The sequence below is a fragment of the Schistocerca serialis genome, chromosome 7 (assembly GCF_023864345.2).
Source record: "Schistocerca serialis cubense isolate TAMUIC-IGC-003099 chromosome 7, iqSchSeri2.2, whole genome shotgun sequence".
Lineage (NCBI taxonomy): Eukaryota > Metazoa > Arthropoda > Insecta > Orthoptera > Acrididae > Schistocerca > Schistocerca serialis.
The window spans coordinates 23,924,638-23,943,451 of record NC_064644.1 but is presented as its reverse complement, the minus strand read 5'-3'; the positions used below and the strand labels follow the sequence as shown (position 1 = coordinate 23,943,451).

Genomic DNA, 18,814 nt, shown 5'->3' with positions numbered 1-18,814 from the left:
ACATTGTCCTCTGCGAGTGGCTGCACTTAAATTATAAGCACCAAGTATGAGACGAATTCTCGTACTTACGTCGCCAGTGGACGGTGACACGCTTGTCTGGTACAGTATCTGTAGCGCTCCAAAGCGACCACTGTGTCGTTTAAAAGGGTTGTCTAATATTTAGACGTGTGCTTTAATCCGTTCTCTAATTGCAGGTTTTGCCATGGGTCCTTGAGAGTATGTACACTACTGGCCATTAAAATTGCTACACCAAGAAGAAATGCAGATGACAAACGGGTATTCATTGGACAAATATATTATACTAGAACTGACATGTGATTACATTTTCACGCAATTTGGGTGCATAGATACTGAGGAAATAGTACCCAGAACAACCAAACTGACTTGATACGCCTGGGATTTGAGTCAAACAGAGCTTGGATGGCGTGTACAGGTACAGCTGCCCATGCAGCTTCAACACGATACCACAGTTCATCAAGAGCAGTGACTGGCGTATTGCGACGAGCCAGTTGCTCTGCCACCATTGACCAGACGTTTTCAATTGGTGAGAGATCTGGAGAATATCCTGGCAAGGGCAGCAATCGAAAATTTTCTGCATCCAGAAAGGCCCGTACAGGACCTGCAACATGTGGTCGTACATTATCCTGCAGAAATGTAGGGTTTCGCAGGGATCGAATGAATGGTAGAGCCACGGGTCGTAACAAATGTGAAATGTAACGTCCACTGTTCAAAGTGCCGTCAATGCGAACAAGAGATGACCGAGACGTGTAACAAACGGCACCCCATACCATCACGCCGGGTGATTCGCCAGTACAGCGGTGACGAATACCAGCTTCCAATGTGCGTTAACCACGATGTCGCCAAACAAGGTCGTGACCATCATGATGCTGTAAACAGAACCTGGATTCATCCGAATAAATAACGTTTTGATATTCGTGTACCCAGGTTCGTCGTTGAGTACAGTATCACAGGCGCTCCTGTCTGTGATGCAGCGTCAAGGGCAACCGCAGCCACGGTCTCCGAGCTGATAGTCCATGCTGCTGCAAACGTCATCGAACTGTTCGTGGAGATGGTTGTTATCTTGCAAACGTCCTCATCTGTTGACTCAGGGATCGAGACGTGGCTGCACGATCCGTTACAGCCATGCGGATAAGATGGCTGTCATCTCGACTGCTAGTGATTCGAGGCCGTTGGGATCCAGCACGGTGTTCCGTGTTACCCTCGTGAACCCACCGATTCCATATTCTGGTAACAGTCATTGGATCTCGAGCAACGCGAGCAGCAATGTCGCGATACGATAAACCGCAATCGCGATGGGCTACAATCCGACCCTTATCAAAGTCGGAAACGTGATGGTACGCATTGCTCCTCCTTACACGAGGCAGCACAACAACGTTTCAGCAGGCAACGCCGGTCAGCTGCTGTTTGTGTGTGAGAAATCGGTTGGAAACTTTCCTCATGTCAGCACGTTGTAGGTGTCGCCACCGGCTCCGACCTTATGTGAATGCTCTGAAAAGCTAGTGATTTGTATATCACAGCATCTTCTTCCTGTGTGTTAGATTTCTCGTCTGTAGCACATCATCTTCGTGGTGTAGCAATTTTAATGGCCAGTAGTGTTTAAAGCAACGGACAACGCACAGCAAAGTAGAGTAAAGGAAGCTTCTAGTAATGGCTACCGTGCAGTCACTTGCTGGTATCACAACGTAGTTTGTACCCGATTTCTACTGGTACTTCACGCAACCCTCCCCCCCCCCTCCCCCCCATCTAAAATAGGTATGTGGATGTGCTCTTACTCTATACTTCGGACGTAACCGAGACGGCGGTGTTGCCACCCTGGACAGGTCTCCAGTTCTGTTAGGCGGGTAGTAGGAAAGCTGCGGCTGCATCGGACAGGACGCAGCGAGAGCCACTGCCGACTGCAGAGCGCAAGTGTTTCCGCAGGAAGCGGGCTGCTGGCGACGCAACGTGACTGCCGTAGCGGCGCCGCCTAAACTTAACGGCGCCGCATTCTGTCCCGCGCGCGCCGTGCAGCGAGCAGAGGGCGCGACAGCGCGAAACCCGCGCTATTCATAGCGAGCGGCGGGCGGCCACAGGCGCGGCCCGGCGCGCTAACGACGCAGTGGACCGGCGGGCTGAGGGGCTGCCCCGTCCCACTGCTAAACAGCCGCAGACGTACCGGCGGCAGGCGCCTCACCTGTGTCGGATAGCAGGGCTACTTCTGCTGCAACGTACATTTGTGACCATTTAGTGAGCAAACTCTCCGAGCTGTGCATTCTGTTCTACACTACTGGCCATTAACATTGCTACACCACGAAGATGACGTGCTACATACGCGAATATTTAACCGACAGGAAGGAGATGCTGTCATATGCAAATGATTAGCTTTTCAGAGCATTCACACAAGGTTGGCGCCGGTGGCGACACCTACAACGTGCTGACATGAGGAAAGTTTCCGACCGATTTCTCATACACAAACAGCAGTTGACTAGCGTTGCCTGGTGAAACGTTGTTGTGATGCCTCGTGTAAGGAGGAGAAATGCGTACCATCACGTTTCCGACTTTGATAAAGGTCGGATTGTAGCCTATCGCAGTTGCGGTTTATTGTATCGCGACATTGCTGCTCGCGTTGGTCGAGATCCAATGACTATTAGCAGAATATGGAATCGGTTGGTTCTGCTGGGTAATACGGAACGCCGTGCTGGATCCCAACAGCCTCGTATCAATAGCAGTCGAGATGACAGGATCTTATCCGTATGGCTGCAACGGATCGTGCAGCCACGTCTCGATCCCTGAGTCAACAGATGGGGACGTTTGCAAGACAACAAGTGCACGAATGACAAAACGTCATTTCGACTGCTGCCCTGGCCAGAACATACTCCAGATCTCTCACCAATTGAAGACGTCTGGTCAATGGTGGCTGAACAACTGGCTCATCACAATACGCCATTCACTACTCTTGATGATCTTTGGTATCGTGTTGAAGCTGCATGGGCAGCTGTACCTGTACACGCCATCCAAGCTCGGTTTGACGCAATGCCCAGGCGTATCAAGGCCGTTATTACGGCCAGAGGTGGTTGTTCTGGGTACTGAATTCTCGTGACCTATGCACCCAAGCTGCGTGAAAATGTAATCACATGTCAGTTCTAGTATAATATATTTGTCCAATAAATACCCGTTTATGATCTGCATTTCTTCTTCGTGTAGCAATTTTAATGACCAGTACAGTGCTTTTGCCAGCACTGCATGAATGCCGGATCCATGGTGGTCACAAAGTAACACTGTAAAAAAAAAAAAAAAAAAAAAAAAAAATGTTACAACACGTATGTCGCCAGTTTTATGCCTATACGTGCATGACTATGCCACCCATTCGTCACTATCGTCACATATATACCTATACAAGCTGTTACCTGATGCTCTGCTGACAGGTCAGTAATTTTGTTATGATGAGTGAGGGTAAGTATGCTATTGTACATGTAATAATGGCAGCTGCCCTCACATGTCTGTCTGTTCGGGTAGGCATAGCTCGTGGTTTCCGCTGAATTGCCGCAATGCACTATGAGGCGGCACGCACAGTTTCCTGCCGAGCAGCGCATTTGGAGGGGCGTGGGCGGAAGTGTGCATCTATGGTTCAAAATGGTTCAAATGGCTCTGAGCACTATCCGACTTAACTTCTGAGGTCATCAGTCCCCTAGAACTTAGAACTACTTAAACCTAACTAACCTAAGGACGACACACACATCCATGTCCGAGACAGGATTCGAACCTGCGACCGTAGCGGTCGCTCGGCTCCAGACTGTAGCGCCTAGAACCGCACGGCCACTCCGGCCGGCAGTGCATCTATGAATCGAGCTATTAAAATAGTTACACATTTTACAATGTGTACATCGTACAACAAATCTAATAAATTTTGAATGTGGCTTGTATTGAGTGATGTAAAAAAAAAAAAGATGTTCCATTCTCTGCTTCACTGAGTTGGGGTCCATTTTTCTTTTACCTTATAAAGTAGCCTGTGTTCTACATCAGGGTTCAAGCTATCTCCATACGAAATTTCATTGAAATCGGTTCAGCAGTACGACTATAGCCACGAAAATGTAATAGCAACAGTCATTACTTTCACATTCGTAATATTAGTATGGACCGAACACTCGAGGCGTATAGGCATTGTATTCATTACGTTGAATGGTATTATGCAGAACATATCAACCATTAAAAATATTTTCGCAAATCTGATAAACTTTAAAAGTAATAGAGTAAATAGCTTTGTCAGAGGGTAATATATTTCCCTAATTCCAGTATATTCTTCAGATCAAAAAGTATCTTACACTACACCCATTCTAAACCAGCCTGCGTTCTTCCTCAGCATTGAAGCTATCTCCATAACAAATTTCATCAAAATCGGTTCACCAGTTTATTCGTGAAAAGGTAACAGAGAAACACGCTTTCACATAAACTCGACCAGTGCGAACGACCGAGCTATTCGCGGACACAAGAGTATAACGTGAGCGAAAGCCAGGTCCGAGTTTGCTGAGTGGAGCGTAAGAACTGAGCTGGTCTGGCCAACTGCCGTCAAGTAAACGCCTGGGTCAGCGGGTTTGTCCATACAACAAACGCATCGTGCGTGTTCTCCGTGATAGCAATCCATACTCCTCTCCCGTGATACCCATGCCAGCTCATCTACGTCCATATCGAGGTGCGCTTGCGGGGATATTAAAAGTACTTTCGGAATAAAGTAACCTAAAGCCAGTCTGTGGCTGGTGTCTGCTGCACACCGTCAGTAATTCGTGAACTGCGAAGGTCTGCAGTCGTCTCTTTATTTGGCAAAATTATGTTAGGCCTATGCAATGTTTTTTTATGTAACCGCAATTTCCGATTTCGGTCAAATAACGTTAGCATCCGATCTGAAACTACAATGCGGGAGGACGAATGCCGCCTCCTGCGTCAGATGGTGCACTTGACACGAGCTGTATTTTAATTTTAGATCTAATATAGGGTTGTGGGAACTAATTCAGAGGCAGAAAGATCGCCTGCTGGCTGTCGAGATGGATTTCTGGAGATGGGGTTGTGGATATTCCAGGCTTGATCATATTAGAAACGGTAGGATCAGAGAGGATATGAATGTCGAAAGCACAATCCTAGACTACACAGAAAGGAAGCGCCTACTCTGGAATGGTCACTTACAGCGTACTCCAGACACAAGGTGGCCAAAACGTGTATGGCAATGGATAAAGCGCGGTAGACCTGCGAGATGCTGGAAATACGTCAACGAAGCAATGGCGGCGCAAGGTCTTAATGAAGGAGACTGGAATGACCGTGAACGATGGAGACTGGGATGCGAGAGGCGGCATGTATATATACCGGGTGATGAAAAAGTTAGTATGAATTTGAAAAACTTAATAAACCACGGAATAATGTAGACAGAGAGGTAAAAATTGACACACATGCTTGGAATGACATAGGGTTTTATTAGAACGAAAAATAAAAAACGAAACAAACAAAGTATTGCTAGACGAGTGAAAGATCTCTTGCGCGTGTCGTTTGGTGGTGATCGTGTGCTCAGCCGTCACTTTCGTCACGCTTGGCTTCCCTGGTCCCCAGACCTCAGTCCGTGCGATTATTGGCTTTGGGGTTACCTGAAGTCGCAAGTGTATCATGATCGACCGACATCTCTAGGGATGCTGAAAGACAACATCGACGCCAATGCCTACCACAACTCCGGACATGCTTTACAGTGCTGTTCACAACATCATTCCTGGACTACAGCTATTGTTGAGGAATGATGGTGGACATATTGAGGATTTCCTGTAAAGAACATCATCTTTGCTTTCTCTTACTTTGTTATGCTAATTATTGCTATTCTAATCAGATGAAGCGCCATCTGTCGGAAATTTTTTGAACTTTTGTATTTTTTTTGGTTCTAATAAAACCTCATGTCATTCCAAGCATGTGTGTCAATTTGTACCTCTCTATCTACATTATTCCGTGATTTATTCAGTTTTCAAATTTATACTGACTTCTTGATCATCCGGTATAATGGTACAGTAGTTAAAGCTGAATAAAGAAGCGTGTCCTAGGATGTGTTGTTAGTAAAATAATTTTTCTTCTTTAGGGCCAGCAGCGTAATATATGTCTGAAAACGACATGATAATTAGAGTACATACAGCAAATAGCTGCTTCTATACTCCGTTCATGATAAGAATAAACCTGATGTAAACAAACTACTACTACTACTACTACTACTACAAAGGCGATGATTGGTCAGAAGCCGTAGCACACGTTCATTACACTCTTGAAAGTAGGTCGTACTTATGTATTAGATATAGTAGTGCTAAGTTACGTTAAATGAAACTTTAACATATTCAAATCTGTTAACAGCCATCAACGTTTTGCTAAATCATGCTTTAGCTATGTAGTTTTTATTTCAAAAAATGTGTACAGTCAGAGCCTCTGCACTGTTGTGCTCCGATTGTCTCTCTGTTCACAAGCAGCATGAAAATGGTTGAGGCTGCCTCATATTCCGTGGTGAAACACGCGTGTGGAACACGATTAAAAAGTGCCGAAAAATAGGTAGCTCTTAATGCTTTGTAAAACCTTACAGAGATAATCGGCTTGACAGTTCTTCGAGACATTGTACTGCATACAGTGTATATACAAGAAACAACTGATTGCATAGCGGAGTCAGAAGCGCGATATGTTGATAATTTATTGCAGTTCACGGCTCGCGTTCAATTTGAAATACCTACATCTCGTAATTGTAAAATTCATCATCATTTTCATGAATATGCACGTTTTCTTGTTTCTAATTACATATTGCACGCTAAAATCCCGTTTTCATTTCAAATATAAATTCTTAATTATGAATACTTTATGAAAGTCTGTTAATAAACGTTGCTTAAATTAAGAAAGCATAATAATTTAATTTTTAAGGCAAATATGGAAAACCAAATACTCTTTATTTGTTCCATGTCCATTTTTTTATACCACAGATGTTTGGAAGTGTCGTAGAACACGAAAAATAACCATTTTCACAGCATTTCCATTGTACCATTACGATATGAACCCAAAAGAACTGATCTGGAATCAATTTAAGGCGTTTGGCCTGCCAGGCGTACTGGAACTAACGCACGCAGCTTTTTCATACGTCACTGCCGAAGCTGGCGGAACAGAACGGCACGTCATAAAACAAAAGGCGAAAATGCGGCGCCTGATTGGCTTCGTGGATTTTGTTGTTGATCGACTCGTTATCGACGTAGCAGATGACGGTTCCAGAACTGAAATATATTTCTCGGATTCGGAAAAGAAAGGAGCTAGGAGGTTACCAGACGACTCACGGTAATTAATACCTTGGGTGGCTTCAGTATTCAACAGTACGGTGAAATCCCACAGTATGCTTTTGTAACACACATAGCTCGCCCAGAAAAATTATCCTGTGTTTAAGTTAGGAATTTCCATCACTCTTGTTTGTAATTAGAATACTACGTCAAATGGAAACGAGAGTATTTTATGGTTTCCGTCTGGTCAACTAAGAAGCGCGCGGCAGTGCTGGAGTTTTGCCTAATATTATTTCATTCTTCGAAGCTATATTGTTTTTTTACTCGTCTCTTTTCACATCTCAACTGCAATTGCTCACATCATTGCAGGTTAGTTGGACCGCTGGCTGGCCAGTGCTGTCCATGAGTAATGCACCGGTAAATCTGTTGTCCCACATTATCGCTCAGTCTATGTGCGTGTAACACAGCATACAAAGTATTCTTAGGATCGTACTTGACTGTACTGGTCACAGCTTGACTTTTGCTCCGTGTGAAGCGAAATCCCATGAAATTCAAGCAAACGCGGAAGAATACATGGCGTAATGTTTACATCAGGTTTATTCTTATGATGAGCAGAGTGTAGAAAACTTTACTTACGACAGACTGTTTCGGCTTAATCACCGAACAGGTATAAATTTTAACGTGAGATGTGAAGAACACATTAGACAGAGCGAATATAATCAGTCGAGCTTCTTTTTAACTTGAAAAATCAAAATCGCGCTGGTTATACGATCGAAAATGTACTACAGATTCTGCACAGAATACCAAAAGATTTTGCACTGAACGTTCTCGAGGAATTAGAAATTTTTAAGTACACGAGAAAATACCCACAAAAAATATTAAACGAACATACAGAATTTAGACACGAGTACTACCTTAAAAACTTTAGTGAATTTTTAGATCACGAAAATGGACAAATCGGAAGTAGCATATGCAACAACCAAAGATAATCTTAACAAATTTTAGTTAATAAAATAATATCGCTGTCCATCTGCACAATCCTTGTAAACGTATAGCGTCGTAAGAGTGGAACTGTCGAACTGCTGACAAGTCGTAATTAACAATTTATTTTCAACACCTTGGCATCATTTACGATCTTATTAAAGCAGTGACAGATACGAAACAGTCCACTAAATGCGCAATCTGGACGTCACATCAGTCTAGACGTGAGTACAAGACAAGCTACTTTAATATGGATGACATTGGCATCCATATCTGTTCTCACCAAAATTGTAGTTGTAGGTGCTTGAAAATGGCAATGAAGCGGAAACAGCCTGTCGTAAATAAAGGTTACTTGTTATAAGCAGCTATTTGGTGTACATACATACATACATACATACATACATACATACATACATACATTAATCCTTGTTCCACAGATCATGGATACGACATTTCGTAATGATGTGGAACGTGTCACTTCAACATAAGTTTTCTTTACACAAATTAATTAATTTAATTAATTTTTGTACAGTTACTACTTCATATCTAAGAATTCATCTACTGAGTAGAAGGAGTTGTCATTCAGAAATTCTTTTAATTTGCTTTTAAATGTTGGTTGGCTATCTGTCAGACTTTTAATACCATTTGACAAATGACCAAAGATTTTTGTGGCAACATAATTCACCCCTTTCTATGCCAAAGTGTGATTTAATCCAGAATAGGGAATATCATCCTTTTTTCTAGTGTTGTAGCTATGCACTTCGCTGTTATTTTTGAATTGGGATGGGTTATTAATGACAAATTTCGTAAGTGAATATGTGTGTTGCGAAGGCACTGTGAATATCACGAGTTCCTTAAATAAATCTCTGCAAGGTGATCTTGGGTGGGCTCCCACTACTATTCCGATTACACTCTTTTCTGCAATGAATACTTTCTCTCTTAATGACGAATTGCCCCAAAATACGATGCCATATGAAAGCAGTGAATGAAAATAGGCAAAGTACGTTAATCACCAAAATTTGCAATAACCCTAATAGCATAAGAAGCTGAACCTAACCGTTTCAGCAGATCATCGATGTGTTTCTTCCCATTCAATTTCTCATCAATGCACACACCCAGAAATTTGGAGTATTCTACCTTAGCAACAGACTTCCGTTTATAGTCTATATTTATCAATGGTGTTATGCCATTTACTGTTCAGAATTGTATAAACTGTGTTTTCTCAAAATTTAGTGAGTGTCCATTTGCAGAGAACCACTTCATAATTTTCTGAAAGACATTATTTCCAATTTCCTCAGCTGATTCTTGCTTCTTGAGTGTGATTACTATACTTGTATCATCAGAAAAAAGAACTAACTTTGCATCTTCATGAATATAGAGTGGCAAGTCGTTAATACATATTAAGAACAATAAGGGACCCAAAACTGAACCCTGTGGGACACCATTCTTGATACTTCCCCAGTTAGAGGACTCTGCTGGTTTTTGTAGACTATCTGTACTGTTAATTTCAACCTTCTGCAATCTTCCAGTTAAGTATGAATTAAACCATTTGTGGACTGTCCCACTCATACCACAATAATTAAGCTTATCTTCAAGAATTTCATGATTCACACAATTAAAAGCCTTTGAGAGATCACAAAATATCCCAATGGGTGATGTTTGGCTATTAATTGCATTTAATATTTGATCAGTGTGATGTACTCTAATAATCATGTCGTTATGAGCTAGTAAAATAATAAAATAAGATCATTCCTGCCTCCTTTGACACACTGTCGCCTCATATACGGGGTATTCCGTAATTCGTGTTACACACTTCTAGAGGCTGTAGCGGGAACTTAGTAGATCAAGTTTTACATAGCAACACACGTCCGCAAACGGTTCGTTTCCATGTTACAAGGGAAACAAGAGCTACTCAATCGAGCTAGATGTTTTTTAGTTCGCTTGTTATGCTAGGCGACCCACATTCAAGTATCGTACTATGAGGTGATGTTACGCGATTTCCTTTGTTTCCATCCGCCTTCTTTTCATGCTTCTTGGTGACGCATCAGTTGATATTACGGTGACTTGTACTGCACTAATAGGATGCCTGAGTACACGTTCACAGAGTACACCGATATGTTGTTAATTTACGGCGAAGCTCGCCGCAATGGAAGAGAGATCAACGTCTTACCACGAGTACTTTCCAAATCGTGTCTACTCCATCCCACCCCATGTTTGCCAGTGTAGAAGAACTGCGGGGCAGTGGAAAATTCGGCAGTGATAGAGCAAACTGTGGTGCTTCAAGGAGGCGGCAGACTGTAGTACTGGAAGAAGAAGTACTTCATCAAGTTGAAGAGAACCCATCAACGAGTACTCGAGCCATTGCACATGACTTGGTTGTGTCTCACTCATCTGTCTGGCATGTTGTGTATGAAGAGTAACTTCACCCATATCACGCTCAGAAGGTACACGCCATGATCTCTCGGGATTTTGTGCCACGTATCAGTTTCTGCATTTAGTTTTATACCGATGAGTGGATTTTCCTGAGTTTCCGAGGCGAATTTTGTTCACCGACGAACCGCATTTAAACAGGCAGGCAAGGTGTTTTGAAGGCTCGAAATAGCCACATCTGGGATCAATAAAACCCCAGAGGCTCGTGTAAACGAAGATTTCGTGTACACGAAGATCAGCTTTGGAGTCAATGTCTGGGCAGATATCTGCAATGATCGTGTGACTGGGCTGTACATCGTTCCTCCCCACCTAACGATTACCAGGTACTTGACATTCATACAACAAGTGTTGCCGGAGTGTTTCGAAGATGAGCCACTGGACATTCAGCACGAATTGTGGTCCCAGCATTACGGCGCAGCTGTACATTTTGCAGTTCGCATCAGAAACCATTTGAACATAGTCTACGGGGAGAGGTGCATCGGTCAAGGAGGACCATATGCTTGGCTACGGAGATCCCCAAATTTAACCCTACGCCTGGACTTTTTCTTGTGGGGTTGCAGGGAGAGCCTTTTTAACGAGAGCCCTGTCCAGTCGGAGGAAGATCTGGTTGCACGGATCATGGTTGTGGCAGAACTGGTTAACCATACACCACACAAGTTGGACAGAGTTTATGCGAACTTGCTGTGCAGATTGTGTACACCGAACTTGGTGGTCGTCATATCGAACAGCTGTTATGATATCACAGCAGATAGGAGTGAAATCCGCGGACATGGACTATGTAAAACTTGATCTACTGAGTCCGCTCTACAACCTCTAGAAATGTGTAAAATGAATTGTGAAGCACGCTGTAATTTTAGGTACCGGTATCAGCGCCAACTATGGTATCAAATCTGATGTGAACATCTCTAACTACATGTTACCTAATGATGATCGATGAACGCAGTGGGTGGTGAAAATTACAGAATTTCTTACGCAACAGAAAACAGTTTGTTATGGTAAAAAAAAGGAATAGTCCCTATTGTTTTGTTCTACCGCTGTAGCAGTGTTGGGACAACGTCCCGATTGATGTCTACTGAGATGTTTCTTTATTGCATATGTGTACGTGTGTGTGCAGGCGGCGCTGAGCCCTGGGACGTCTCGGAGAGTGCGTGGGAGTGCGCGGGCGTCGACGACAGCGCCGAGGCGACCGAGGACTGGCCGTCCAGGCTGGAGGGGCTGTGGGTCTCCCAGGGGTGAGTACCTCGCCCTAACGACGGACGCGCCTGTCGAAACGCCTGGCCAGCCGGCCACCGCGGCCCATGTTCAACTTTCGTAGCTCTGAGAGTATTAGGTTGTAGCACTAGTTTACTTGATTTCTGCGACGTGTGTCTATATAAATAAAAATCATTTGCTGCATGTATGAAAGATTATCACCTGGGAATGGCGTGATCGATTTGGTTGATTTTTTGTCGCTGTGTTCGTTACTGTATGAAAAAGATCTGTATGAAAGAAAATTATTGGAAAATACGACGCAAAAGTCAGATATTAACATCAGTTGCCGGATGTATCAAATATCATCAATTAAGAAGGGCTCGACGGATTTGGTTGACTTTTGTCTTTGTTGTGTTCGTAATTGTCAGAACGATGTTTGGATGAAAGAACATTTTTTGGAAATATTAAAATCAATTGTGGAAGATCATCGCTTGAGAACGGTTCGACCAATTTGGTTGACTTTTTTGTACTGTTCTTTAATTGTGGATTCTATCGGTAGTTTTGGCATCAAATCGAAATTTTTTTTAAAAAATAGCGTTCAGTTTGACAGTTCTGCTGCCAGATGTCTTCATAACAAAAAAAAATCAATTTGGCACTTATGTATATATATATTATGTAAATAAAAATGTAATATATAAATGGGGAACGTTGCTACCGAAAATCACGGAAAGTTTTTGACCGATTTACTACAAATTTTTACACGTTATATTGCTGTAATATATGTAATTTATACCCATATATATAGGGTGGTCCATTGATCGTGACCGGGCCAAACATCTTAAGAAATAAGCGTCAAACGAAAAAACTACAAAGAACCAAACTTGTCTAGCTTGAAGGGGGAAACCAGATGGCGCTATAGTTGGCCCGCTAGATGGCGCTGCCATAGGTCAAACGGATATCAACTGCGTTTTTTAAAAATAGGGACCCCCATTTTTTATTACATACCCATGTAGTACGTAAAGAAATATAATTGTTTTAGTTGAACCACTTTTTTCGCTTTGTGGTGGATGGCGCTGTAATAGTCACAAAATATGGCTCACAATTTCAGACGAACAATTGGTTACAGGTAGGTTTTATAAATTAAATACAGAACATAGGTATGTTTGAACATTTTATTTCGGTTGTTCCAATGTGATACATGTACCTTTGTGAACTTATCATTTCCGAGAACGCATGCTGTTACAGCGTGATTACCTGTAAATACCACATTAATGCAATAAATGTTCAAAATGATGTCCGCCAACCTCAATACATTTGGCAAAACATGTAACGACATTCCTCTCAACAGCGAGTAGTTCGCCTTCCGTAATGTTCGCACATGCATTGACAATGCGCTGACGCATGATGTCAGGCGTTGCCTCGGTGGATCACGATAGCAAATATCCTTCAACTTTCCCCACAGGGAGAAATCCGAGGACGTCAGATTCGGTGAACGTGCGGGCCATGGTATGGTGCTTCGACGACCAGTCCACCTGTCAGGAAATATGCTGTTAAATACCTCTTCAACTGCACACGAGCTATGTGCCGGACATCCATCATGTTGGAAGTACATAGCCATTCTGTCATGCAGTGAAACATCTTGTAGCAACATCGGTAGAACATTACGTAGGAAAGCAGCATACATTGCACCATTTCGATTGCCATCGATAATATGGGGGCCAATTATCCTTCCTCCCATAATGCGTGTGTCATCTATCATCTCTGTGCGTGTCCACGTGTCTGAACATTTTTATTTTCGACACTGCGCCCGTGAACGGCTCCGTGTGTTTTACTTTTGTATGTCTACGTTTTTATATCCACCATGTCTGTTCTGCGATTGTCTTCTTTGTATATTTAGTTTTATCTGTGGCCAAAGAGCAGCGTAGTATGCCTACCTGTCTCTGGTGTGAAATTAACAATAAAGAGAAAAAAAGTGGAGGGTGGGAGGAGGAAACAGACAGAGAGAGGGTGGAGGAGGTTATGTGCAGAGAGAAGAGGGGAGGAGCAGATGCACAGAGAGAGGGGGGGGGGTGGGAGAGGGGACAAGGAATTTAGGATACATATGCGATAGCCTCAGACTTCAATAAGAATATAATAATTCCAATCCCAAAGACACCAGGTGTTGACAGATGTGAAAATTACCGAACTATCAGTTTAATAAGTCACGGCTGCAAAATACTAACGCGAATTCCTTACAGAGGAATGGAAAAACTGGTAGAAGCCGACCTCGGCGAAGATCAGTTTGGATTCCGCAGAAATCTTGGAACACGTGAGGCAATACTGACCCTACGACTTATCTTAGAAAATAGATTAAGGAAAGGCAAACCTACATTTCTAGCATTTGTAGACTTAGAAAAAGCTTTTGACAATGTTGACTGGAATACCCTCTTTCAAATTCTAAAGGTGGCAGGGGTAAAATACCGGGAGCGAAAGGCTATTTACAATTTGTACAGAGACCAGATGGCAGTTATAAGAGTCGAGGGACGTGAAAGGCAAGCAGTGGATGGGAAGGGAGTGAGACAGGGTTGTAGCCTATCCCCGATGTTATTCAATCTGTTTATTGGGCAAACAGTAAAAGAAACAAAAGAAAAATTCGGGGTAGGAATTAAAATCCATGGGGAAGAAATAAAAGCTTTAAGGTTCGCTGATGACATTGTAATTCTGTCAGAGACAGCAAAGGACTTGGAAGAGCAGTTGAACGGAATGGACAGTGTCTTTAAAAGAGGATATAAGATGAACATCAACAAAGGCAAAACGAGAATAATGGATGTAGTCGAGTTAACTCGGGTGATTCTGAGGGAATTAGATTAGGAAATGAGACAAAGTAGTAAAGGAGTTTTGCTATTTGGGGAGCAAAGTAACTGATGATGGTCGAAGTAGAGAAGATATAAAATGTAGACTGGCAATGTCAAGGAAAGCGTTTCTGAAGAAGAGAAATTTGTTAACATCGAGTATAGATTTAAGTGTCAGGAAGTCATTTCTGAAAGTATTTGTATGGAGTGTAGCCATGTATGGAAGTGAAACATGGACGATAAATAGCTTGGGCAAGAAGCGAATAGAAGCTTTCGAAATGTGGTGCTACAGAAGAATGCTGAAGATTAGATGGGTAGATCACATAACTAATGAGGAGGAATTGAATAGAACTGGAGAGAAGAGAAATTTGTGGCACACCTTGACTAGAAGAAGGGATCGGCTGGTAGGGCATATTCTGAGGCATCAAGGTATCACCTATTTAGTGTTGGAGGGCAGCGTGGAGGGTAAAAATCGTAGAGGGAGACCAAGAGATGAATACACTAAGCAGATTTAGAAGGATGTAGGTTGCAGTAGGTACTGGGAGATGAAGAAGCTTGCACAGGATAGAGTAGCATGGAGAGCTGCATCAAACCAGTCTAAGGACTGAAGACAACAACAACATGCGATCCGCATACATATTTATCAATTGTGAAGCACTGCTGGGTTCTCTAGTCTTTGAATTAAATCCTTTTGTGGCTCCGTACCGCGTGTTTTTATAACACACAACTCAAAACCGATGTTTCTATCGTCTTTGCACCGGTCCTCTTCAGGATGACAAAACCTCTGTGTTCTGATCTTGGCCTTACCTACATACCATCTTATTTAGACTGTCGTAATTCTGGTACGTCATTGGTCAGCGCACAGTCAAGATGCCTGGGAATATAACCTGTTGTACGGAAGCTTGTGCCAGACTGTCAAATAACAACAAACAACAACGAATCGGCAGCTTGCACCCTATGGACAATATTTTCCTGTGGCAAGACTTGGATGCTGCACGGTTGTTTTCTTGTGGCTGGCTGTCCTAAGGACCTGATGGTGGGCGAACACATGCAGCCCGATGAATTGGGATCGCTGGCTGCCAAACCGTCGTGAACTTGTAGCCAGCCTCACAGTTTGTGCTGTTGGGGCAGTTAATTGTCTCAGTAGTCTCTCTAAGTTTACACTGCCACGTAGATGACTGCCGAGCAAGCAAACGGACTTCTGGGAAACTGATTGGTCGATTACAGTCCGTGCAGCGTGTGGCTACTGTACGACTTACTGCGCCGTTGCAGTCTTACGTAGCGATCAAGCTCCGACAAATGAGCGCCCACATAGATGTCGCGGCATTATCACCGAAGTTAGTAATCGGCTACAGAATGGAGAACGCCTACGAAATTATCCAGGAGCGACAGCAGATCTTGAATGTTGTGGTCGTTGTGAGATACGCATTAATTTCTTCGAGGCGTAGCGGTCGCTGACGACTCTGACGAAGGGTGAGCGAGCGGCAGAAAACTGTCCTGTTCCCTCATCCGCTGTATGTTCGCCGCGCCTTGTGCCTTGTTGTAGGTTTCTGTTACTGTATCCTTTCGCCGGGGCTTGATCGGTGACCTCCCACTGTCAGTGTACGCAACGCAGCGTTCCTAATCTATGTTTACGGCGTAGGAGACAATCTAAATAGCCGCCTTAGATTGTTTGCAGATGACGCTGTCATTTACAGCCTTGTAAGTTTTGATCAAAACGGGCTTGCAAAATGATTTAGATAAGATATCTGTATGATGCTAAAAGTGGCAATTCACCCTGAATAAGGAAAAGTGTGAAGTTATTCACATGAGTATTAAAAGAAATCGCCGACCGCGGTGGCCGAGCGGTTCTAGGCGCTGCAGTCCGGAACCGCACGACTGCTACGGTCGCAGGTTCGAATCCTGCCTCGGGCATGGATGTGTGTGATGTCCTTAGGTTAGTTAGGTTTAAGTAGTTCTAAGTTCTAGGGGACTGATGGTTCAAATGGTTCAAATGGCTCTGAGCACTATGGGACTCAACTGCTGAGGTCATTAGTCCCCTAGAACTTAGAACTAGTTAAACCTAACTAACCTAAGGACATCACAAACATCCATGCCCGAGGCAGGATTCGAACCTGCGACCGTAGCGGGGGACTGATGACCTCAGATGTTAAGTCCCATAGTGTTCAGAGCCATTTGAACTAGAAGAAATCAGCTAAATTGCGATTACATGATAAGTCACACAAATCTGAAGGCTGTAAATTCAACTAAATACTTAGGGATCACAATTACAAATAACCTAAATTGGAACGATCACATAGATAATATTGTGGGTAGAGCAAACCGAAGACTGCGATTCATTGGCAGAACACTTAGAAGGTGGAACAGGTCTACTAAAGAGAGTGCTTACACCACGCTTGTCCGCCCTATTCTGAAGTATTGCTGTGAGGTGTGAGATCCTGATCAGGTGGGACTGACGGATGACATCGAAAAAATACACAGAAGGGCAGCTCGTTTTGTACTATCGCTAAATAGGGGAAATAGTGTCACAGACATGATACGTGAATTGGAGTGGCAATCATTAAAACATGCGTTTTTCGTTGCGACGGGATCTTCTCATGAAATTTCAGTCACCAGTTTTCTCCTCCGATTGCGAAAACATTCTGTTGGCACCTACCTACATTGGGAGAAATGATCATCACGATAAAATAAGAGAAATCAGGGCTCGCACGGAAAAATTTAAGTGCTCGTTTTCCCGCGTGCCGTTCGAGAGTGGAACGGTAGAGAGACAGCTTGAAAGTGATTCATTGAACCCTCTGCCAGGCACTTTATTGTGAATAGCGGAGTAATCACGTAGATATAGATGATGGCGCGACTGAGTTGCTGTGTGTCGGTTTCCTTAAAGCCTTATCTCCGGGAATGCAGTTGAGTGTTCTGTATAATCCTGATTCCAAAGACTTATCAGCGCCATTATTCTGGCCGGCCGAAGTGGCCGTGCGGTTAAAGGCGCTGCAGTCTGGAACCGCAAGACTGCTACGGTCGCAGGTTCGAATCCTGCCTCGGGCATGGATGTTTGTGATGTCCTTAGGTTAGTTAGGTTTAACTAGTTCTAAGTTCTAGGGGACTAATGACCTCAGCAGTTGAGTCCCATAGTGCTCAGAGCCATTTGAACCATTTGATTTGCCATTATTCTCTGTTTTCAGCGCGAGCTGTTTGTTTTCATGCGGGCAGTTGAGGTACAGGTGAAACAATCGCAATTTTTTCCCGATATGGCCATAGACCGAAAGTATTGTACACATACCACAACCAACAGTATAGACGCAGCAGAACATAACTTAGTACGGCTTCTTCTAGAGAACGAGGAGCCTTACCGAGCGAGGTGGCGCAGTGGTTAGCACACTGGACTTGCATTCGGGAGGACGACGGTTCAAGCCGCGCGGGGTAGGTGCGTGGTCTGGGGTGTCTTGCCACGGTTCGCGCGGCTCTGCCCGCTCGGATGTTCCAGTCCTCCCTCGGGCATGGGTGTGTGTGTGTGTGTGTGTGTTGTACTTAGTGTATGTCAGTCTTAGGTTAAGTAGTGTGTAAGCCTAGGGGCCGATGAACTCAGCAGTTTGGTCCCACAGGAACTTGCCGCAAATTTCCAAATTTACCACTACGACGGTTCAAACACGCATCCGGCCATCCTGAGTTAGGTTTTACGTGATTTCCCTTAACTGATTTCCCTAAATCGCTTCAGGCAAATGCTGGAATGATTCCTTTGAAAGGGTACGGCCGACTTGCTTCCCCATCCTTCCCTAATCCGATGGGACCGATGACCTCGCTGTTTGGTCTCCTACCACAAATCAGCCAACCAATCAACGAGAAACCTTTAGATATTCCGTTTGTCAGCTCACAGCATTTGCCTTACCTTGGTTGGCCCACTGTGCATTTTTAGTATAAGCGTATTTCACTGTGGATCTTTATGTGGGCAGTTATTTTACTGGTTGAGTTATTAGTAGCCATTCTTATTTAACACCTATTTTAACCATTTGTGTATCTTTAATGACCATGCAACTTGTTATTATTTCTGTGTGCAAGTTTTGCTACCGTGGTTGACCCACCTTGTATTTTTAATATAAGAATATTTCACTGTGG

At 43.6% G+C, this 18,814-nt stretch overlaps 1 protein-coding gene across 1 annotated transcript in view; it reads left to right on the top strand.

Moving 5' to 3' along the window:
* The window catches only part of LOC126412583 (uncharacterized), a 474,286-nt gene that overhangs the window by 99,955 nt on the left and 355,517 nt on the right, over positions 1-18,814 (top strand). Inside the window, exon 2 of the mRNA XM_050082234.1 lies at positions 11,794-11,911. Within this exon, the coding sequence (XP_049938191.1) occupies positions 11,794-11,911 (118 nt within the window). The remainder of the gene's footprint in view (positions 1-11,793; positions 11,912-18,814) is intronic.